The sequence below is a fragment of the Rana temporaria genome, chromosome 1 (genome assembly GCF_905171775.1).
Source record: "Rana temporaria chromosome 1, aRanTem1.1, whole genome shotgun sequence".
Taxonomy (NCBI): domain Eukaryota; kingdom Metazoa; phylum Chordata; class Amphibia; order Anura; family Ranidae; genus Rana; species Rana temporaria.
In genome coordinates this window covers 686,633,325-686,657,437 of record NC_053489.1, presented here as the reverse complement: position 1 = coordinate 686,657,437, position 24,113 = coordinate 686,633,325, and the positions used below count along the sequence as shown (strand labels likewise).

Sequence of the window (24,113 nt, the reverse complement as noted above, 5' to 3'; positions counted from 1 at the left end):
AGAACGGGGAGAGCCGTATGTAAATATGCTTCACTGTGGCGGCTGCATCGATCGAGTGATCCCTTATATAAGGGAGACTTGATCGATGACGTCAGTCCTACAGCCACACCCCCCTACAGTTGTAAACACACACTAAGTGAACACTAACTCCTACAGCGCCCCCTGTGGTTAACTCCCAAACTGCAACTGTCATTTTCACAATAAACAATGCAATTTAAATGCATTTTTTGCTGTGAAAATGACAGTGGTCCCAAAAATGTGTCAAAATTGTCCGATGTGTCCGCCATATTGTCGCAGTCACGAAAAAAATCGCTGATCGCCGCCATTAGTAGTAAAAAAACAAATAATTAATAAAAATGCAATAAAACTATCCCCTATTTTGTAAACGCTATAAATTTTGCGCAAACCAATCGATAAACGCTTATTGCGATTTTTTTTACCAAAAATAGGTAGAAGAATACGTATCGGCCTAAACTGAGGAAAAGAAAAATGTTATATATGTTTTTGGGGGATATTTATTATAGCAAAAAGTAAAAAATATTGCATTTTTTTCAAAATTGTCGCTCTATCTGTCGTTTATAGCGCAAAAAATAAAAACCGCAGAGGTGATCAAATACCACCAAAAGAAAGCTCTATTTGTGGGGAAAAAAGGACGCCAATTTTGTTTGGGAGCCACGTCGCACGACCGCGCAATTGTCTGTTAAAGCGACGCAGTGCCGAATTGTAAAAACCCCTTGGGTCATTTAGCTGCATATTGGTCCGGTCCTTAAGTGGTTAAAACATCATTGAATTTTTTAGGCTGTATCTCTAAAGCCTCGTACACATGACCGAGGAACTCGACGGGCGAAACACATCGTTTTCCTCTTCGAGTTCCTTGTCAGGCTGTCGAGGAACTCGACAAGGCAAGTTTCTCCATTCCCGTCGAGGAAACAGAGAACTTGCTCTCTTTTTGGCTCGTCGAGTTTCTCGACAGTTTCCTAGACGAAAATGTACAAACGACCGGTTTCCTCGTCAAAAAAATATCTCCCAGCAAGTTTCTTGCTGGTTTTTGCCGAGAAACTTGGTCGTGTGTACGAGGCTTTATGTTCAATATCCTCAAATGGTCACGAGGGAACGATGAGAAGGTGCTATCGGTGACCTCCTTTTAAGAATGACTTCTTTATCCAATGAATTGTGTTTCTTGTATTTCAAGTATTCGACATACAATCAGATCATTAGAAGTTTTTACTGTTCAAAAATTTTACGAAAAAGAACATGAAAAATAAACCAATGAGCAAATTCTGGGTACAACTCTTAAAATAGCGAAGAGAAGAGAAAGAATGTTTCATGAATAAGAAAACAACTAAAGATCAAGGGTGACATCCCAAGGGGACCAGTGGGGTTCTCGGACCACCATTACAGAAGAGCGGTACACAACGAGTGGTGGAACACGGCCGGCCACTCTGCACAAGAAGATTGACTTTTGAGCCCTCGTTGTATTTTATCCAAGTTGCCGGTATTTTCATTCGTCCTCGCCCGTTATGTCTGGGACAGCCCCCGCTTATTACTCCTCCCAACACATTGTTGTATTTTGACCAGTATCTGCTCCTCGCTGCCCTTCACATTTTTCTTAGCGATGTCCAGCAGTTCTTCCATCATGGATTCATCATAGGTACAAAAACGTGTGTCATACTTCTTAATTAATTTCCTCATTTTTCCGGCATCTGAAAGAAACACGTGTATCAGATTGTAGAATTAAAATAGGGCAATGACTGAATTATCAATGAGATTTTTTTTTTATAAAACGACTTCTCCGGTATCTTTCAAACATGTCTGCATGCAGAGTCTGACCACCTTATGTTTGGTTTGGAAGATTTACAATTTATTCACGAAAGGAATGTATTGTTGGTTTGTTCATGTTTTTAAATGAAATTATGTGAATATCATGTAGTTATACATCTAACCAGCAGGAGGCGCTTATGGTTTGTTTTCACAAGTTATCAGTTTTATGCTATCCTCTATGGCAGGGGTGTGATGGAGTTGATAAAATTACTATATTACCGTATTTTCCGGCGTATAAGACGACCTTTTGGATGCAAAAAAATGCATCCAAAGTCGGGGGTCGCCTTATACGCCGGTGACAGTCTCCGTCAGGCTGCGGACATCCATGATTTAAAAGCAGCGCCTCCTCCTCAGACAGTTCCATGATAGGCGGAACACAAATTTTCCCAGCAGGGCCTCTGTTCAGTGTTCCGCCTATCACGGATGCCTTCTCATCCTCGGACGAGAGGATATACGTGATAGGCGGAACACTGAACAGAGGCACTGCTGGGAACATTTTTCTTTCTTTTTTTTTTTTCTTTTCTTCTTCATTATTTTTTATTATTCATTTTCTTTCTTGTTGCAATATATATATGTGTTTTAGTATTCATGTAACAAGACAGCAGTCATTTCCTTACTCAAAACGAGAAACAGATGTTCCTTTTCACTCACTCCTTTAACCCCTCCTTTCTGCCCCTCCCACCGTGCAATGAAAGATGGCTGATGAAGCTCTGGAATGCTGCCTTAGTGGAAAAACAGATGTCGACAGGAAAAGAACCATATACTGATGAACCAAACATATACACACATATGTGATGATGTTTGCTTATGTCACTTTGTTTATATAATGGGCTGTGACCCTGAATAAATGCTGGGTTGATGAGAGAGAGTGAAAGCTCACACTGACTAGTGTGTCCCAGTGTGATTCTTTTGCATGCATGCATTCACATCACTTTGAATTTGGGTCAGAGGCAGAATTGAACATACATTCTGGTTTTGGGACGGAAGAAATCTATTACAGGGGTGTCCAAACTTTTTTCAAAGAGGGTCAGATTTGATGAAGTGAACGTGTGTGAGGGCCGACTATTTTTCCTGACATTCTTTGAACCATTAAAATTTGGTCTAATGCCTTGCACACACAATCGGTTTTCCTGGCGATAAAAAGTCCACCGGGAAAAACGGAGGGGAAAACCGAGAACCCGCTTGGTAGCTTTTTCCCCCTACACACGGCCAGGTTTCCCAGCAGGAAAACTGCCATGAGAGCTTTGGTCCGGAAACCCGGCCACGTGTATGCTCCACCGCAGGTTTTTCCCATATTTAAACTGCCAGCTTAAAAACCGCCAGGAATCCTAGCGGGAAAAAACAGAACATGTTCTCATTTTCCCGCCGGGATTCCCAGAGGTTTTTCTGTCGGGAAAACTGCAATGGAGCCAGGGGCGGACTGACAACTCATGGGACCCCCGGGCAATAGGAGATTATAGGGCCCCCCGGGCAATAGGAGATTATGGGGCCACACAGTATACACACTTTACACTTGCTGAGCACTCTATGGCCCAGATTCACAAAGGACTTACGACGGCGTATCTCCACGTACGCCGTCGTAAGTCCGAATGTGTGCCGTCGTATCTTCGCGACTGATTCATAGAATCAGATACGCCTCACTGTTGCCAAGATACGATCGGCGTAAGTCTCCTACGCCATCGTATCTTGGGGTGCATATTTACGCTGGCTGCTAGGGGCGCTTCCGTATATTTCTGCGTCGAATATGCAAATGAGCTAGATACGCCGATTCACGAACGTACTTGCGCCCGTCGGATTTAGCTACGCCGTTTACGTAAGGCGTACGACCGGCGTAACTTTACCCCTCATAAAGCAGGGGTAAGTCATGTTAAGGTACGGACGTCGGAAACGTCGGAACAGCGTCATATTTTACGTCGTTTGCGTAAGTCGTACGTGAATAGGGATGGGCGTAGGTTACGTTCACGTCGACTAAGCATTGAGCCGGCATAATTTAGGGAGAAAATTTGACGTGATACTGAGCATGCGCGCGCATGCGCTGTTCGTTAGGCGCGTCATTTACGTGGGGTCACGATTCATTTCCATACAACACGCCCCCTACCAGCCTACTTTGAATTACGCGGGCTTACGCCGGCCTATTTACGCTACGCCGCCGCAACTTACGGAGCAAGTGCTTTGTGAATACTGCACTTTGCCTGTCTAAGTTGCGGCGGCGTAGCGTAAATAGGATACGCTACGCCCGCACAAAGATGCGCCCAGGTACGTGAATCTGGGCCCCTATATATATTTGATAGGTATATAGATATACTGTACACCATGTCAGCAAGTGGTTATAACAACCACGATCTTGGTGTAATTTTATTACATCTGTTGATAGGCTGTTTAGTAAAAGTTATCTGGGTAGCTCTACAGTCATTTGATCACTTGGAATGAGATGACACATCCCAACCTCCCTTCCACCTCTGACCACAATGGTCCCCGGGCTCCCCCATTCTTCTGGGGAGTCCAGGACTGTAGCAAAAGTCCAGGATATCTAAACACAGAGGAGAAGGAGGAACATCAATTTCCCCAACCTCAATGTCCCAGTCAGAGGTCCAGCTCAGAGACTAGTAGCTATAGCAGCCTAGTGGATGGCACAGGTTCATCGGCATCTAAGCATTAACCATTTTTCACCAGAGCTTTTGATGGTAGAGATCAGTTTTGCTGTGTGTTAGTACCAGGTCATGGTCCTCAGGATCACCCCACCAGGAGGTGAGCAAGCCAGGTCCAGTAGCAGATATAGCAAGTAGGGATCAAGTGGAAGGGTAGTCAGGAAACAAGCCAAAGGTCAGTAACTAGTGGTCGCAGGTTGGGATCAAGTGGAAGCGGAGTCAAGAAAAAAAGTAAAAAATCTATAACATATGGTAGTGACGATAAGGAGCAAGATATTGGCTAAAGAGAGCTCAACAATCTGCCAAATAGGAAGTACAGAGACATGGTTAAAATTAGGAAGTTCATGGGAGGAGCAAAGGGTACAAGGTTCACCAACAAAAAAAAAAGGCAAGATTGTTCTAAGACAGTGATGGCGAACCTTGGCACCCCAGATGTTTTGGAACTACATTTCCCATGATGCTCATGCACGCTGCAGTGTAGTGGAGCATCATGGGAAATGTAGTTCCAAAACATCTGGGGTGCCAAGGTTCTCCATCACTGTTCTAAGAGATCAGACGAGAAGCTGTCTAGCATCTAAAGTGGCTCGGCCAAAAGAACCACCACCGGATGGAGCAGAGGTCGTGGCTTCAGATCCCAAGTACTAACACTCAAAAAACACACAAGCCATATTACAGGACTTTTCTCTGTTAACTCACCTCCACAAGTCTGGGTATTGAACTGAGGAAAGTGCATCACTTCGGGTGTCCCATTTTCATCTCCATTAAAGACGTAGCACCTTTTTGTTGGAGGGTACTCATATTTTTCTTCAGTGTTTTCTGGAAAGGGAACCTTGTTCTCCTTACAGTATGTAGCTGTTTCTTTTACTGTCTAAATAAACAAAAAAATATATATAAAAAAACGTGCCCATTGTACTCTAAGACCCCTTTCACACTGGGCATTTGCAGGCGATTTTGGGCTAAAAATAGCGGGCCATAGGCCTCGTACACACGACAGAGTTTCTCGGCAGAATTCACCGAGAAACTCGGTCAAAACCCGGATTCTGCCGAGAAACTCTGTCGTCTGTACAGTTTTGGCTCGATGGAGCCGCCGAGGAGCTCGACGAGAAAATAGAGAACATGTTCTCTATTTTCTCGTTGTCCGCGTTGTTCTATGGGAGAAGGCGGCCCGCCGAGCTCCTCGGCGGCTTCATCCCAAAACTCGACGAGGAACTCGACGTGCCAAGCACGTCGAGTTCCTCTGTCGTGTGTACGGGGCCATATTCTCAGTAGAGTTACGATGGAGTATCTCAGGAAACTCCGTCGTATCTCTCTTTTTTGACCCGCGTATCTATGCGAGTGATTCCTAGAATAATTTTCGCATAGATACGCTGAAGATCCGACATGTGTAAGTCACTTACACTGTCTGATCTTAAATCTAATTCGCCGCCAGCCACTAGGTGGCTTTTACGTTCAGGTCTCATTTGTTTATGCAAATGAGCCTGATACGCCGATTCACGAACGAAATCGCGTTGCGTAACTGTCGCTTACGTCGTTTGCGTAAGGTTACCCCTGCTATATGAGGGGTAACCTTACGCCAGTCCCACGTATGCCATGTTAAGTATGGCGTCGGGTCCGCGTCGTCTTTTCCCGTCGGGTACGTCGTTTTCCTAAGTCGTTCTTGAATACGACTTTACGTCAATGTCGGTGTCATTGACGTTTTCCGCCGAGAACTGGAGCATGCGCACTGGGCTATTTTTAGCCCGGCGCATGCGCAGTTCGATCGAAACGGGGGCGCGCTTAATTTAAATATAAGCCTCCCCCTTTGAAATACGCGGGGATACGCCGGGCCTTTTACACTACGCCTCCGCAAACTACGGAGCAAGTGCTTGAGGAATACGGCACTTGCTCCAGTAAGTTGCGGTGGCGTAGTGTAAATAGCTGAATTCTGCCGAGAAACCCGACCGTGTGTACAGTTTCGCCGAGGAAGCCGACGAGGAGCTCGACGAGGAAATAGAGAACATGTTCTCTATTTCCTCGTTGTTCTATGGGAGCTCTCGGCTCGGCGGCTTCAGGGCTGAACTGGCCGAGGAACTCGATGTGTTTGGCACGTCGAGTTCCTCGGCCGTGTGTACGGGGCCTGAGTGTAAAAGCCCTCACACTGAGGCGATGCGCTGGCAGGACGCTAAAAAAACTTCCTGCAAGCAGCATCTTTGGAGCGGTGAAGGAGCGGTGTATACACCGCTCCTCCACCGCTCCTGCCCTTTGAAATGAATGGGCACCGCTGCCGAAGCGCCTGCAAAGCCCAGGCTATGTCAATAAAAACCAACATCTTGACTTTTTGATATATTCGACTTATCTCATGAATGATACTACAGTGCCATCTGGAGTTTGCGTTAGAAAATGCTTATGTCATAGAAACCGATGTAGAAAGGAAAGGGTAAAGGGACATGCCCATGTGGGAATGGCTACCCAAACTTTCCAAATAAAAAGGCTGGCAGCATAATCGTAAAGAGGAGCTCCATAACAACAAGAATAACTAAAAAGGAAAGTCTGTGCCAGAGAAGGAACATCGTTTGGGGATGATGCAAAATTTCTGCAATTGAAGCTACTCTAACCCAAGCTCAGCGATTTCTTAGTGTACGGTGCCCATAAAAGGGGCTTCTACATTGCCCCCACCTGCAAACCCCCACAAGCATCAACCATGGTTGTGGGAAAGAGGCCATTGTCCTTATCAATGTGGGATCCCTCCATGCAGAAGGCATCTGTACTGGCATGGTTTAGGTGAGGAGGGGGGTGCACATTCACCTACCCCTCTTTCTTGGGCAGCTAGTATGGATTTCCTGGGGGAGCTCAATGTTCTTTTTATGGTATGCATTTGGGGGGAGAATCTATGCATTGTTTGTTTTTATTCTTGCTGTAAGATGTGCTACAAAAAAAATGGCATGCACAAATATGTATATATACCGTATTTATCGCGGTATAACGCGCTCCCGCGTATACCGCGCACCCCTAAAGTTGCCCCCGAAATTCCTGTAAAAAAAAATGTTTTATGATTTTATTACTTACAGTTTTGGTGTCTTCCCAGCGTCCGTCTGCGGCCTCGATGGTGTCCTCCCGGCTTCTCCAGCGCGTGCCTCAAGTCGAGTCCCCGCTTCCCGCGCTCACTTCGAACGCCTCCGCCGACATATACCGAGTGCAGTACACTCGGGTACATTCGGCAAGGCTCGGCTTCGCTCGCGCTCATGCTCTGTGACGTTTATGCGTGAGCACGAGCGAAGCCGAGACTAGCCGAATGTACCTGAGTGTACTGCACTCGGTATATGTTGGCGCAGGATTTCAAACTGAGCGCGGGAAGCGCCTATCGGCGCATATCGCGCACACACGATTTTCCCCTTACTTTAAGGAGAAAATAGTGCGCGATATACGCCGATAAATACGGTATATATATTCGGAGATATTTACACTACCTATAGGTAAAACTTAAAGATGAAAGTTTACTTCCACTTTAATTAGCTTATTGTTTAGGTTGACTGTTCCTCATGTAGCATTACCCTCGGAGGAGATGTTGGTTGTTTCGCGTGGCACATTTACCTCATGGCTCCCCCGAATTCCTAGAGGTGAATGATGCGTATTGCATTAAGTAGAAGTAAAGGAATGTCCGCAACAGGTGTTCTTTGCTGTGCTCTTTATTACCCAGTCGGGTAAAAACAATAAACTTGTGGTGAGGAAAGTAAAGTTGAAGAAGAAGAGAGAACAGCAGATTCAGGCGTGGTGGTAGGGAAACAGTTCTGGTCCCAAACGTGGTCCCAGAACCAGGAACACCGTGTGGCATGCACGCTCCGGCCAGGTAGGCCATAACGCCGGGGCGCGGTGATGTGGTCACCCTAAAGGTGGGCGCCACACTCGAAGAAGAAGACCCAGAACCAATGGCGTCAGCCTCATAAATACTCCTCCCCCGCATGCACAGCGAGGTCAAACCCTCCTGATTTGCTGCTGGGGAAGAGCATCCAAACCTGGACTCCACTGCTGCCACCTGCAGCACTGGGGTTGGAAGAACACCCCAGCGTAACAGAATAGCCCACAGCACAATCCAGCTGAGACAGAGACCCTGTTTTGCACTTAACAATCTGGATCAGAGTTTAACTACACTCTGATCTACCTTTAAATTTAACTAGCACCGGTACCATAAAGTACACAGGCGCTACACTTAACTATGTTAAATTTACTCCTGTTTACAGTTTGCATTGTATACGATACCGTGATCAGGCTCACCTGATATTGTGTGCTACATATTCTGTGTAAAATTAAAGCTTGAGTTCCAGTTTGTACTTAAGCTAGTGTCGTCTAGATCTTGGGTTCCTGGTTCCAGACTGGAGAAAGCTATATGTTGACAGAAGCACCCAAGCCAGGTGCTGGAGGTTCCATCACATTTGGAGGCAAGTGGTGGGATGCTTCCTGCAGTCTGGGACATCCAAATCACCACCGGGATCTGAGGTCCGGATAGCAGAAGAGGAGAGGTACAGATACCAGCAGCCATGGAAGAGGAATTGGTAAGGACGCTGTGAGAGATTTGGGGGCAGCACAGAGGACCAGTGCCAATGCAGGTCCTGCTAGGATAGTATAAATGTGTCCGCCAGCAAATCTGGAAGGAAGAGCTGGGCCGAGAACAGTGCCACCAGGGAAATATTCTCCCCTCCCTCCAGGAAAGGTACTGGTTGCAGTACAAAGTGTGGGTGCTGTTATTGGGGAAACAACCACACAAGGAGTGGAAAGCTGAGTTAAGCAGGCTGTTCCAGACAGAGATGCGGCTGGACAAGAGCTACAGACCTCTGCCCCATGCTCGTGGCAGTTCCTGGAGGCCCAGGGTGAGAAGGTGGCTGTTCTTCTTTCCCAGCAGCAGATCCACAGTTCAGGAGAGGAGGTGGTCGTCCTCCCTCCCCAACAGCTTGCCAGGACAAGGGAAATAGTCTTCCCTCCCCAGCAAGGATCTTTCCAGCAGCTGGATGAGAGTACAGAGATGGAGCAGCCCTCTTATCTCACCAGAATCAGTTCAAGGACCAGGGAAGAGAGGAAGCAGTCCTCACTCCCCAGCAGCAGATATACAAGCTGGGAGAGGAGGTGATCGTCCTTTTTTCTCAGTGGCAGATCCACAGTCTGGGAGTGGAGGAAGCTTCCCCCCCAACAGTTAGCTGGAGTGGATGGTGTGGAGTCCCATCAGATGTGCTGGCATCAGGACGGAGTTCTACCAACCTCTGCCCAGCAGCGGCAACAACTCCGGAGTTCAAGGGACCCGGGGCAGGTGGCCCCTATCCCCAGTGACAAGCTGATGTAGTGACACTCCTTTCAGCTCAAGTGCTGGCAACAGGTCAGAGTGCCTCTGGCCTTTGCCTAGCACCTACAGTGTCTCCACGGCTTCAGTGAACTGCGGCAGTCAGCCCTTCTCCCCAGCAGCAGACCAAGCACTCGAACAGTAAAGACCACCCAGCTGAAGCGCTGGCAGCCCAATAGAGTCCACAACCTCTGTCCCCCGCCTACAGATGATCAAGAATGGAGATCATGTGGACTGACTATGTAGGTTCACTCTGTCCGATTAATGCATGTCCAGACCAGGTGGAGGTCTGGGACCTGGTTAGTGTACTTTGGATGGGGTAGAAAAGTGACAGACCCAACCAGGACAGGGACTTTTACATGGAATTGCAGGGTAGCATCTTGCCTACTAACTATGAGCCTTGGCTTTTGAGGGGGGTCTATTCTTGGGAGGTGTGTGCCTGGAGGACCCTTGGAGTGGTCTTGTTTCGGATTCGGGATTGTCTCCCCAAAACACACACTGTGGGAACCTAGGCTCAGGATACAGATTTGGGTCATGTGTGCCCAAACCAACAATAGCTGTTGTAGACTGTGAGACTCAGAACAGATGTTAATATGATGAGCTCAAACCAACCTGACACTGGGGTCTCCTGCTATAGTCTGTTAATTGAGGTGTTATGTGTTTATTGTTGAGTATGTGTCTCCCATTGTGTGCCTCCTAGATGTGCATACCCATTGTTAATTGAGTCACCTATTGTTTCTGGCTGTCTGCTCATCTCTTGAAGATGTTATTAATAGTGGCCCAGATTCAAGAAGCACTTGCGCCCGCGCAACCATAGGTTACGCAGCGCAAGTGCTTACTTGCTCCGGTGTAACGAGTGCTCCTGATTCAGGAACCTCGTTACACCGACTGCAGGCTAAAAAAAAAAAAAAAAATTCTCAGTTAAGGCCGATATGTATTTTTCTACGTAGTTTTGTAAAAAAAAAAATCGCAATAAGCGACTGGTTTGCAAAAAAGTTATAGCACCTACAAAATAGGGGACAGAATTTTTTTTTTTTTTTTTACTAGAAATGACAGCGATCTGCGATTTTTATTGGGACTGCGACGTTATGGCGGACACATCGGACACTTTTGACACAAATTTGGCGCCATTCACATTTATACAGCGATCAGTGCTATAAATATGCACTAATTACTGTATAAATGTGACTGGCAGTGAAGGGGTTAACACTAGGGGGGTGAGGAAGGGGTTAAATGTATTCCCTGGGTGTGTTCTAACTGTGTGGGGGGAGGGGGATGACTGGGGGAGGTGACCGATGCTGTGTCCCTATGTACAAGGGACACAGATCGGTCTCCTCTCCTCTGACAGCACGTGGAGCTCTGTGTTTACACCCCATCATTACACACAGAGCTCCACGTCCCTGCTGTCTTACCGACGATCGCGTGTACCCGGCGGACATCCGGAACCCATGAGTAAGTCGCGTGCCTGTGACGTAACGCGTAGGGAGAAGCCTGCGATCGAATCCGAGTGCATCGGATCGAGCTGAGGAAACAGCATACTGAGTGGCGTTTTCATGCTTTACTGAAAGCGGGGATTCGTGAGTGCATATGTCAATGCTCTGATTACATTTTTGATCTGTCATCGAATATTGCGCAATGAGGTTTTTCTCTTTTCTTTCATGCAATCCCTGTCTGTGAGTGCCTGTATCATCTGATCACAGCGGTGGAGGGCTGGATTAGCATTCAGATTGAAGAGATTTTTCCCTGCATGGAATCCTGCTAATCACTGTGCACTAATTAAGGACATATTAGTAATTCACAGTTTATGGAGTGTTCTCCCTGATTAGTTTTCTTTGTACGTTTTATCACTTTTTAAGTTAATATTATCTATATTTTATATGTTTCACTGTTTGGATTTGGTATCACTTAAGATAGCAGCTATATTATTTGTTTTTTTATTTAGGTGCACGTGGAACTGATTATTTAATTAGCGCTGTAGTATATTTTTCACATTACCCCGGCGGACATCGCGGCCGCCAGGCACACGCATCGGCTTCCCAGCGATGTGCCGGGACAGTGTTTACCCGCTGCGCGCCCCCCAGAGGCGTGTGCGGGTAATGCTTTTAAATGACGTCCAAAGACGTCCAGTTGGCACTTGAGAGCCGCGCTGTTGACGTCTTTTGTCAATAGCGCGGGTCTCAAGTGGTTAATAATTCACTTTTTGCATTGATACACGTTCCCCAGGGCAGTAGCCCCCAACCACCACCCCCCCCCCCATGCAAATTTTTGACAGCATTGGCTCCCATCGGTTCAGTGGGGTTAGGGTTGAGCATCAGAACTTATTTTGAAGTTTGCAGAACAACGCTTGAGCTGAACTCCGGGCAGCTCGTTCCCCATAATTATTTCATCACTTGTGTTTTTCCCAATGCGTTTTCTATCTGCTGTTGGTGAGATGAATGGAATTGAGGCCATAACATTTCATTACCTTGAATGGATCTCCTTGACTGAAGTCGAAAGACAAAATCAGATCTACTTTGCGATGAGGAGGTAACACCAACGGGTACGGAGTATTAATTTCCGCCCCGGCGTCCACCAGACTGATGCTCTCTTTATGGAAGAGGTCGCAGTTTTCCGAGATTTTATCTATGAAATAAAAATCAATGAAAATATTAAATGACACACAAAATAAAGTCAAAACATATACAGGCGCACTTGTGAGCATTCTATTGGTTTATCGTTTTAATTTTTTGTTGTTGTTTTTAAGTAAAAATTTCCTGATTATAGAATATGTGAAGCCATACACCCACATTTTGATTTGTTAATGTAATTTACACGATTTTTAATTCTGCAGCTTTTATTAACCACTTCAGCCCCGGAGGATTTGGCTGCCCAATGACCGGGGCCAGTTTTTAGCGATTCGGCACTGCGTCGCTTTAACTGACGATTGCGCGGTCGTGCGACGTGGCTCCCAAACAAAATTGGCGTCCTTTTTTTCCCCCACAAATAGAGCTTTCTTTTGGTGGTATTTGATCACCTCTGCGGTTTTTATTTTTTGCGCTATAAAAAAAAAAAAGCAATATTTTTTACTTTTTGCTATAATAAATATCCCCAAAAAACGTATTTAAAAATAGTTTTTCCTCAGTTTAGCCCAATATGTATTCTTCTACATATTTTTGGTAAAAAAAAAACTGCAATAAGCGTTTATTTGATTGGTTTGCACAAAAGTTATTGCGCCTACAATACAGGGGATAGTTTTATGGCATTTTTCTTAAAGCGGAGGTTCGCCGGTAAAATGCTGTTTTTCCCCTTAAATCAGGGGTCCTCAAACTATGGCCCTCCAGTTGTTCAGGAACTACAATTCCCATCATGCCTTGTCATGTCAGTGAATGTCAGAGTCTTGCAATGCCTCATGGGATGTGTAGTTCCGCAACAGCTGGAGGGCCGTAGTTTGAAGACCCCTGCCTTAGATGGATGCTCATTTTGTCTAGGGGAATCGGCTAGTTGTTTTAAAATCCGAGCATTACTTACCGCTGTAGAGGGCGATCTTCTCCGCCACTTCCGGGTATGGGCTGCGGGACTGGGCGTTCCTTCTTGATTGACAGTCTTCCGACAGGCTTCCGAAAGGCTTCCGACGGTCGCATCCATCGCGTCACGATTTTCCGAAAGTAGCCGAACGTCGGTGCGCAGGCGCAGTATAGAGCCGCACCGACGTTCGGCTTCTTTCGGCTACTTGTGACGCGATGGATGCGACCGTCAGAAGCCTTTCGGAAGCCTGTCGGAAGACTGTCAATCAAGAAGGAACGCCCAGTCCCGCAGACCCATACCCGGAAGTGGCGGAGAAGATCGCCCTCTACAACGGTAAGTAATGCTCGGATTTTAACCACTTGCCGACCGCGCTATAGCAAAAATACTGCTACAGCGCGGTCGAGTTACTGTAACAGGACGTCCCTGGGACGTCCTCGTGCACTTCCGCGTTTGCGCATCCCCTGGGGCGCACTCGCGGAAGTGTCCGTGCTCGCCGGGTCTAGAAGACCCGGCGCATCACGGATCACGGTAAATTGCCGCTGATAGCGGCCGTTTACCACATGATCGCTCCGTCAAATGACGGAGCGATCACTTGTAAACAAACCGGCATCATTTGATGACGCCGGTTCCTCCCTCTCCTCTCTGTACCGTTCGGTACAGAGAGGAGAGGAGAGGGGGGGGGGAGAGAGCGGGTGTCAGCAGCGCTGTGGCTGGATCTGTGACAACTGCAGTCACAGATCCAGCCATCCATCCCAGCAATACTCTGCAATACCCCAATACTCTGCAATACCCCAATACTCTGCAATACCCCAATACTCTGCAATACCATGCGCAATACTCTGCAATACCCCAATACTCTGCAATACCCCAATACTCTGCAATACCCCAATACTCTGCAATACCCCAATACTCTGCAATACCATGCGCAATACTCTGCAATACCCCAATACTCTGCAATACCCCAATACTCTGCAATACCCTGCGCAATACTCTGCAATACCCTGCGCAATACTCTGCAATACCCTGCGCGATACACTACAATACCCCAATACTCTGCAATACCCTGCGCAATACTCTGCAATACCCCAATACTCTGCAATACCCCAATACCCTGCGGGATACTCTGCAATACCCCAATACCCTGCGCGATACTCTGCAATACCCCAATACCCTGCGCAATACTCTGCAATACCCCAATACCCTGCGCAATACTCTGCAATACCCCAATACCCTGCGCAATACCCTGCGCAATACTCTGCAATACCCTGCGCAATACTCTGCAATACCCCAATACTCTGCAATACCCCAATACCCTGCAATACCCTGCGCAATACTCTGTAATACCCCACTACTCTGCAATACCCCAATACCCTGTGCGATACTCTGCAATACCCAAATACTCTGCAATACCCCCAATACTCTGCAATACCCCAATACTCTGCAATACCCCAATACTCTGCAATACACCAATACTCTGCAATACACCAATACTCTGCAATACCCCAATACTCTGCAATACCACCAATACTCTGCAATACCCAAATACTTTGCAATACCCCAATACTCCGCAATACCCCAATACTCTGCAATACGTCCCCCCTCCTGCCACCCTCCGGTGCTTTTACAGACTCACCGCTACGATCGATGCCAGGATATATTTTTTTCAGGCTTCCCAGCCTAGAAGTGAGATTTGGGGTCTTATTGACCCAACGTCTCACTGTAAAGAGGACCTGTCATGTCATATTCCTATTACAAGGGATGTTTACATTCCTTAAAATAGGAATAAAAGTGATAAAAAAAATATTTTTGGGGAAAAAAGTGTAAAAATCAAGTAAATAAAGTACAATGAACAATAATTTTTATTTATTTTTTTAAAGCGCCCCTGTCCCCATGTGCTCGCATGCAGAAGCGCCCACATATGAAAACGGTGTTCAAGCTACACATGTGAGGTATCGCTGCGAACGTTAGAGCGAGAGCAATCATTTTGGCCCTAGACCTCCTCTGTAACTAAAAACATGTAACCAGCAAAAGTAATTAAAGCGTCGCCTATGGGGATTTTTAAGTAGCGAAGTTTGGCGCCATTCCACGAGCGTGTGCAATTTTGAAGTGTGACATGTTGGGTATCTTTTTACTCGGCGTAACTTCATCTTTCACATTATGAAAAAAAATTGGGCTAACTTTACTATTTTGTTTTTTTTTTAAGCACAAAACCGTTTTTTTTTTAAAAACACACGTTCAAAAAATTTCTGCGAAAATACCATGCGAGATAAAAAGTTGTAACGGCCGCCATTGTATTCTCTAGGGTCTTTGCTAAAGAAGCATATATAATGTTTTGGGTTTCTATGTAATTTTCTAGCAAATAAATGATGATTTTTCCATGTAGGAGAGAAATGTCAGTATTGGCCTGAGTGCTCCAAAACGCCTGAAGGTGCTCCCTTCATGTTGGGCCTCTGTATGTGGCCATGCTGTGTAAAAGTCTCACACATGTGAAGGTGCTCCCTGCATGTTGGGCCTCTGTATGTGGCCACGCTGTGTTAAAGTCTCACACATGTGAAGGTGCTCCCTTCATGTTGGGCCTCTGTATGTGGCCATGCTGTGTAAAAGTCTCACACATGTGAAGGTGCTCCCTGCATGTTGGGCCTCTGTATGTGGCCACGCTGTGTTAAAGTCTCACACATGTGAAGGTGCTCCCTGCATGTTGGGCCTCTGTATGTGGCCACACTGTGTTAAAGTCTCACACATGTGAAGGTGCTCCCTGCATGTTGGGCCTCTGTATGTGGCCACGCTGTGTTAAAGTCTCACACATGTGAAGGTGCTCCCTGCATGTTGGGCCTCTGTATGTGGCCACACTGTGTAAAAGTCTCACACATGTGAAGGTGCTCCCTGCATGTTGGGCCTCTGTATGTGGCCACGCTGTGTTAAAGTCTCACACATGTGGTATCGCCATACTCGGGAGGAGTAGCAGAATGTGTTTTGAGGTGTAATTTGTGGTAAGCATATGCTGTGTGTGAGAAATAACCTGCTAATATGACAGAAACAATTTTTTTTTTTTTTTTTTTACAGAATTTTCTGTCGTTTTTCTTTTATAGCGCAAAAAATAAAAAACCCAGAAGTGATCAAATACCACCAAAAGAAAGCTCTATTTGTGTGAAAAAAAAGGACAAACATTTCAAATGGGTACAATGTTGTATGACTGAGTAATTGTCATTTAAATTGTGAGAGCACCGAAAGCTGAAAATTGGTCTGGTTAGGAAGGGGGTTTAAGTGCCCGGTGGTCAAGTGGTTAAAACAACTAACCGATTCCCCTAGACTAAATGAGCATACATCTAAGGGTAAAAGAGAAAAAAAAAACATCATTGGGTGAACTCCCGCTTTAATATATATATATTTTTTTTACTAGTAATGGAGGTGATTTTTACCGTGACTGCGACATTATGGCGAACACATCGGACAACTTTTGACACTATTTTGGGACCATTGTCATTTATACAGCGATCAGTGCTATAAAAATGACCTGATTACTGTGTAAATGACACAGGCGGGGAAGGGGTTAACCGCTAGGGGGCGCTGAAGGGGTTAAGTGTGTCTTAGGGAGTGATTCTAACTGTGAGGGGGAGGAGCTGACATGTCACTGTTAGGGGGAGGAGCTGACGTGTCACTGTTAGGGGGAGGAGCTACCAGTGTCACGTCAGCGATCACTGTTCCCAATCACAGGGAATATTCAATCAGTGACGTGTCACTAGGCAGAACAGGGGAATGTCTTGTTTACAAAGGCATCCCCCCTGTTCTGCCTTTCCCGACCACAATCGCGGGCCGCCCGGGAACATCGAGTTCCCGGCCCCCACGGGCGCACTCACAAGGCACGCGGCAGGCGCGCGAACACGCCTCCCACTGGGTGGAAAATTTAAAGGGACGCACAGGTACATTTATTTGCCTGCCCGTGCCATTGTGTCGGCGTAAATCATCATGCGGCGGTCAGCAAGTGGTTAAGTAAAAAAATAAAAATCCCCCAAAAGTCTCTCCATCAGTCACAATGCCCGCCGACATGTCAAAACAATCGTGATGGTAGTGCTTGCCAAATACTCTCATCATGTATAAAACGGGAGTGTCAGGGATAGTGGGGACATCAATGACCAAATAGGGCCATGTCCATAATTGGTCAATGCAAGTGGCCATATTTGGGCAGTGATATCCCTGCTTCTTTGCTTACATGATCAGGGATTCCTGCCCATGTAAGTCAATGGTGCTGACGGTGGCCAGGGGCGTTGCTAGGTGGCAAAAAGACCAGGGGATTCAGCCCGAAGTCCAAGGCCGGGAACCGGGGGGGGGCGGTTTGTATGTGACGCAGGCTCTTTATTTGGCTAGCACGTGACCAACCCTACAATCACTGACCTACCTGCACTGACAGTAGTTACCTACATACACTGACCTACCTACACTGACCGACCTACACTGACCTACCTACACTGACCTACCTGACGCACACTGACCTACCTGAAATACACTGACCTACCTAAACTGACCTACCTGACGCACACTGACCTACCTACACTGACCTACCTGACATACACTGACCTACCTACACTGACCTACCTGAAATACACTGACCTACCTAAACTGACCTACCTGACGCACACTGACCTACCTACACTGACCTACCTGACATACACTGACCTACCTACACTGACCTACCTGACATACACTGACCTACCTACACTGACAGTAGTTACCTACATACACTGACCTACCTACACTGACCTACCTGCACTAACAGTAGTTACCTACCTACACTGACCTACCTACACTAATCTACCTGACATACACTGACCTACCTACACTGACAGTAGTTACCTACATACACTGACCTACCTACACTGACCTACCTGCACTGACAGTAGTTACCTACATACACTGACCTACCTGCACTGACAGTAGTTACCTACATACACTGACCTACCTGCACTGACAGTAGTTACCTGCATACACTGACCTACCTACACTGACCTACCTGCACTGACAGTAGTTACCTACATACACTGACCTACCTGCACTGACAGTAGTTACCTACATACACTGACCTACCTACACTGACCTACCTGCACTGACAGTAGTTACCTAACTGACATACACTGACCTACATGATATCCACTGACCTACCTACACTGACCTACATGACATCCACTGACCTACCTACACTGACCTACCTGACATCCACTGACCTACCTACACTGACCCACCTGACATACACTGACCTACCTGACATACACTGACCTACCTGACATACACTGACATTTACATACACATTACTACACTGTCTGAATGTTCTGACCTACCTCAGCAGTGTGACAGCAGCAGGCAGTCATTCAGTCAGAGAGCCGAGGAGCCTGGCTGGAGGGGAGGAGTGCCGAGGAGCCTTGAGGAGAGGAGAGCCCAGGGAAGAGAGGAGAGCCGCCCGCGGCCCCCCCGAGCAGGGATCTGGAGCCAGTGCAGCGCCTATGATGGACGTCACACGGCCCGCAGTCGCAGCATTGGACCAGTGGGACGTCCATCATAAGGCATTGCGCAGGCTCCAGAAGGCGGGACCTGCTATGGGACTCTGCCACACTCGGCTACATTTGGCGGCGCTCGGGATCAGATCGATCCCGGCGCTTGCCACTCGCTTGGGGCTAATAATGCAGTCCTGCCACCGTGACACTCAGGGCTTTATGGGGTCACATTCGGGGCTTCAACCACGGCTTATCCCTAGTTTAGTTATGATCAGAAGCTGACAGAACCGGATCCCAATCATGTGACTACTGTAACAGCCAATCACAGTGGTGGCATTAACAAGAAATACATCCCGCCCCCTTCCATAAGACACGGTTAAAGGGCAGCACTGGGTGGGTGAGAATGTGTTAAGAACAGTGGGGTAGATTCAAAGAGCAATTGCGTCTGCGTAACCATAGTTACGCAGCGCAATTGCTTACTTGTGCCGGCGTTACGAATGCTCCCGATTCTGGAACCTCGATACTCCTACTGCAGCCTAAGATATGACTGGCATAAGCCTCCTTATGCCGTCATATCTTAGGCTGCATTCTTACGCAGGCCGCTAGGTGGCGTTCCGGTAGTGCTCAGTGTATAGTATGCAAATTGCATACTAACGCCGATTCACAATGTTACGCGAGCCCTGCGTACGCAGTTTACGTCGTTTGCGTACGTCGTGTTTAGCGTAAGGCTGCTCCTGCTAATAGCAGGCGCAGCCAATGCTAAAGATACCCGTCATTCCCGCGTCGCAAGGTTTGCGTCATTTGCCACAATGCACGTCGGGAAAGTTTCCCGACGGAGCATGCGCTCTACGTTCGGCGCGGGAGCGCGCCTAATTTAAATGATTCCCGCCCCCTACGGGATCATTTACATTAGGTGCCCTTACGCAGGGCAATTTTAAAGAGCGCACACACAATTTACGGAGCTACTGCTCCGTGAATCGCGGGTAGCGCAGTAAATTTGCGGGGGCGCAGGGCAAAAACGTTGCCCTGCGCCTACGTAAACAAAGCGCAAAGCTACCTGAATCTGGGCCAGTGTTGTAGAGGTTCAATAACTCCTCTATATCAGTTCACTGGGAAAAAAAAAAGTTTCCCTTGATAATACTTAATCGGGGGGCGTTTTTTTTTACTTGTCGGTGGTGTTTCTCTTCACTTCCTGTCCCAGAGACACAACAGGAAGTCAAGAGAAATCCCCTCACTGAAGCTGGTGTCCCCATTTGACAAATGTTGGAACTCTAATTACTTTTTTTCTTCTAGTGGCAACGGTTTTCAGAATGGATAGGGAGGAAGAATCCATGTAACTACATTGCCTTGAAAAAGTATTCATACCCCTTGAAATTCCCCACATTTTCTCGTGTTACAACCAAAAACATAAATGTATTTTATTGGGATTTTATGTGATGGACCAACACAAAGTGTCACATAATTGTGAAGTGGAAGGAAATGATAAATTATACAAATAAATATGTGAAAAGTGTGGGGGGGGGCATTTGTATTCAGCCCCCTTTACTCTGATAACTAAAATCTAGGGGAACCAATTGCCTTCAAAAGTCACCTGATTAGTAAATAGAGTCCGCCGGTGTGTCATTTAATCTCAGTATAAATACAGCTGCCCTGTGAAGCCCTCAGAGGTTTGTTAGAGAACCTTGGTGGACAAACAGCATCATGAAGGCCGAGGAACACACCAGACAGGTCAGGGATAAAGTTGTGAAGAAGTATAAAGCAGGGTTAGGTTATAAAAAATCTCCCAAGCTTTGAAGATCTCACGGAGCTTCTGTTCAATCCATCATCGGAAAATGGAAGGAGTATGGCACAACTGCAAACCTACCAAGACACGGCCGTCCACCTAAACTGACCGGGCCGGGCAAGGAGAGCATTCATCAGAGAAGCAGCCAAGAGGTCCATGGTAACTCTGGAGGAGCTGCAGAGATCCACAGCTCAGGGGGGAGAATCTGTCCACAGGACAACTATTAGTGGTCTCTCCACAAATCTGCCCTTTATGGAAGAGTGACAAGAAGAAAGACATTGGAGGAAGAAAGACATAAGAAGTCCTGTTTGCAGTTTGTGAGAAGCCACGTGGGGGAGGGGACACAGCAAACATGTGGAAGAAGGGGCTCTGGTCACATGACACCAAAATTCAACTTTTTGGTCTAAAAGCAAAACTCTATGCGTGGAGGAAAACTAACACTGCACATCACACTGAACACATTATCCCCACCGTGAAACATGGTGGTGGAAACATCATGTGGTGGGAATGCTTTTCTTCAGCAGGGACAGGGAAGCTGGTCAGAGTTGATGGGAAGATGGAAGGAGACAAATACAGGACAATCTTAGAAGAAAACCTGTTAGGCCGCGTACACACGACCGAGTTTCTCGGCAGAATTCAGCCAGAAACTTGATCGGAGCCGTATTCTGACGAGAAACCCGGTCGTGTGTACACTTTTGGCCGAGGAAACCGACGATGATCTCGTCAGGCCAAATAGAGAACATGTTCTCTATTTCCTCGTTAGTCAATGAGGAAACTTGGCTCGCCGAGATCCTCGGCGGCTTCACAAGGAACTCGACGAGCAAAACAATGTGTTTTGCCCGTCGAGTTTCTCGGACGTGTGTACGGGGCCTTAGGCCCCGTACACACGAGAGGATCCACCTGCTAAAAAATCTCAGCGGATCGGTTTCAGCGGATAGATCCCCTGGTGTGTACGTTCCAGCGGATATTTATCCGCGGATATTTCCGAATTCCAGCAGATAAAAATTTGTAGACATGTCTACAAATCTATCCGCTGGAATCGGAACCAGCGGATCGATCCGGTGGTCTGTACAGACTCACCGTATCGATCCGTCCGAACCCATCCCTCGCATGCGTCGTAATGATTCGACGCATGCGTGGATATCCTTATATGACAGCGTCGCCGCGTCATCATCGCGGCGACGGCGCGACACGTCACCGCGATGGGAATTCGGCGCGGATTTCAATCCGATGGTGTGTACACTCCATCGGATTAAAATCCTCAGAGGATTTATCCGCGGATACGGTCCGGCGGACCGTATCCGCGGATAAATCCTATCGTGTGTACTAGGCCTTAGAGTCTGCAAAAGACTTGAGACCGGGCGGAGGTTCACCTTCCAGCAGGACAACGACCCTAAAGTACAGCCAGAGCTACAATGGAATGGTTTAGATCAAAGCATATTCATGTGTTAGAATGGCCCAGTCACAGTCCAGACCTAAATCCCATTGAGAATATGTGACAAGACTTGAAAATTGCTGATCACAGACGCTCTCTATCCAATCTGACAGAACTTGAGATATTTTACAGAGAAGAAGAATGGGCAGAAATGTCCCTCTCTAGATGGGCAAAGCTGGTAGAGACATCCCCAAAAAGACTTGTAGAGAAAGGGGGTTCTACAAAGTATTGACTCCGGGGGGCGCCATACAAATGCCCCCCCCCTCCCCCACACTTTTCACATATTTATTTGTATCGTTTTCCTTCCACTTCACAATTATGTGACACTTTGTGTCCATCACATAAAATCCCAATAAAATACATTTACGTTTTTGGGTGTAACATGAGAAAATGTGGAGAAATTTCATGGGGTGTGAATACTTTTTCAAGGCACTGTATGTAACGATGAATCTCCCAAGTGGGTACATTACAAAGGTACTAATACTTTCCCAACTCCAGTGTTTCCCAAGTCCAGTCCTCAAGGCGCCCCAACAGGTCAGGTTTTCAGGCTTTCCATTATTTTGCACAGGTGATTTGATCAGTTTCACCGCCTTAGTAATTACCACAGCCGTTTTCATCTGAGGAAAATCCTGAAAACAGGACCTGTTGGGACGCCTTGAGGACTGGAGTTGGGAAACACTGCCCTACTCTATCCATAACTAGGAGAAAAGGGTTTGGCTAGAAAGTATGAAAGCATTAACCACTTCCCGACTGCCGCATGTACATTTACGTCGGCAGAATGGCACGTACAGGCACATTGGCGTACCTGTACGTGCCTGCCTAGACGCGGGTCGGGGGTCCGATCGGGACCCCCCCCCCCCGGTACATGCGGCTGTCGGATTCCCTCGACGGTGCGGCTATTCGTTTATAGCCGCTCCGTCGCGATCGCTCCCCGGAGCTGAAGAACGGGGAGAGACGTATGTAAACACGGCTTCCCCTTCCTTTACTGTGGCGGCTGCATCGATCGCGCCATCCCCTTTATAGGGAGACTCGATCGATGATGTCAGTCCTACAGCCACACCCCCCTACAGTTGTAAACACACACTAGGTGAACCCTAACTCCTACAGCGCCCCCCTGTGGTTAACTCCCAAACTGCAACTGTCATTTTCACAATAAACAATGCAATTTTGCTGTGAAAATGGTCCCAAAAATGTGTCAAAATTGTCCGAAGTGTCCTCCATAATGTCGCAGTCACGAAACAAAATCGCTGATCACCGCCATTAGTAGTAAAAAAAAAAAAATAATAAAAATGCAATAAAACTATCCCCTATTTTGTAAACGCTATAAATTTTGCGCAAACCAATCGATAAACGCTTATTGCGATTTTTTTTACCAAAAATAGGTAGAAGAATACGTATCGCCCTAAACTGAGGAAAAAAAATGTTATATATGTTTTTGGGGGATATTTATTATAGCAAAAAGTAAAAAATATTGCATTTTTTTCAAAATTGTCGCTCTATTTTTGTTTATAGCGCAAAAAATAAAAACCACAGAGGTGATCAAATATCACCAAAAGAAAGTTCTATTTGTGGGGAAAAAAGGACGCCAATTTAGTTTGGGAGCCACGTCGCACGACCGCGCAATTGTCTGTTAAAGCGACGCAGTGCCGAATTGTAAAAACACCTTGGGTTATGTAGCAGCATATTGGTCCGGTCCTTAAGTGATTAAAGTGACTGGCCGCCATCTTATCTCTGCAATAGACAACATCATGTACTGTACAGTATCCCGCCAGAATATCTCACTGGGGCTGAGATTGGAGGGGCGGGGAGGTCACACGTCTAGAATGATGGATCCTTTCTGCTTTATGATTTCAACAATTTCAGATTTAGAGAAAGTTTCTTTGTTACAATGTTACTCTCAGGCCTCGTACACGCGACCGTTTTCCTACGCAGAATCCATCAAGAAACTTGGTGGCAGAGCTTTTTTTGCCGAGGAAAACGGTCGTGTGTACGTATTTCATCGAGGAAACTGTCGAGGAACTCGACGAGGAAAAAATTCCTCGTCTGGCTGGTTTTCGATGAGAAACGCGAGCGTGTGTATGCTAAGAAACCCGCGCATGCTCAGAATAAAGTATGAGACGGGAGCGCA

At 46.8% G+C, this 24,113-nt stretch overlaps 1 protein-coding gene and 1 long non-coding RNA gene across 2 annotated transcripts in view; both read right to left on the bottom strand.

The window, feature by feature from the left end:
* Positions 1–1,206: 1,206 nt before the first annotated feature.
* On the bottom strand, positions 1,207–5,274 carry LOC120924724. Its single transcript, XR_005746414.1, has 2 exons — positions 5,166–5,274; positions 1,207–1,703 (listed from the first exon to the last, which is right to left on the bottom strand). It is a non-coding gene; the product is annotated as an uncharacterized LOC120924724 (long non-coding RNA).
* Positions 5,275–24,113, bottom strand: part of LOC120946099 (cytosolic phospholipase A2 gamma-like) — a gene marked incomplete at its 3' end in the record, with an annotated part of 99,083 nt that continues 80,244 nt past the window's right edge. Inside the window, exons 15-16 of the mRNA XM_040360856.1 lie at positions 12,242–12,399; positions 5,275–5,337 (exon numbers count right to left, since the gene is read on the bottom strand). Coding sequence (XP_040216790.1) covers positions 5,275–5,337; positions 12,242–12,399 — 221 coding nt within the window. The remainder of the gene's footprint in view (positions 5,338–12,241; positions 12,400–24,113) is intronic.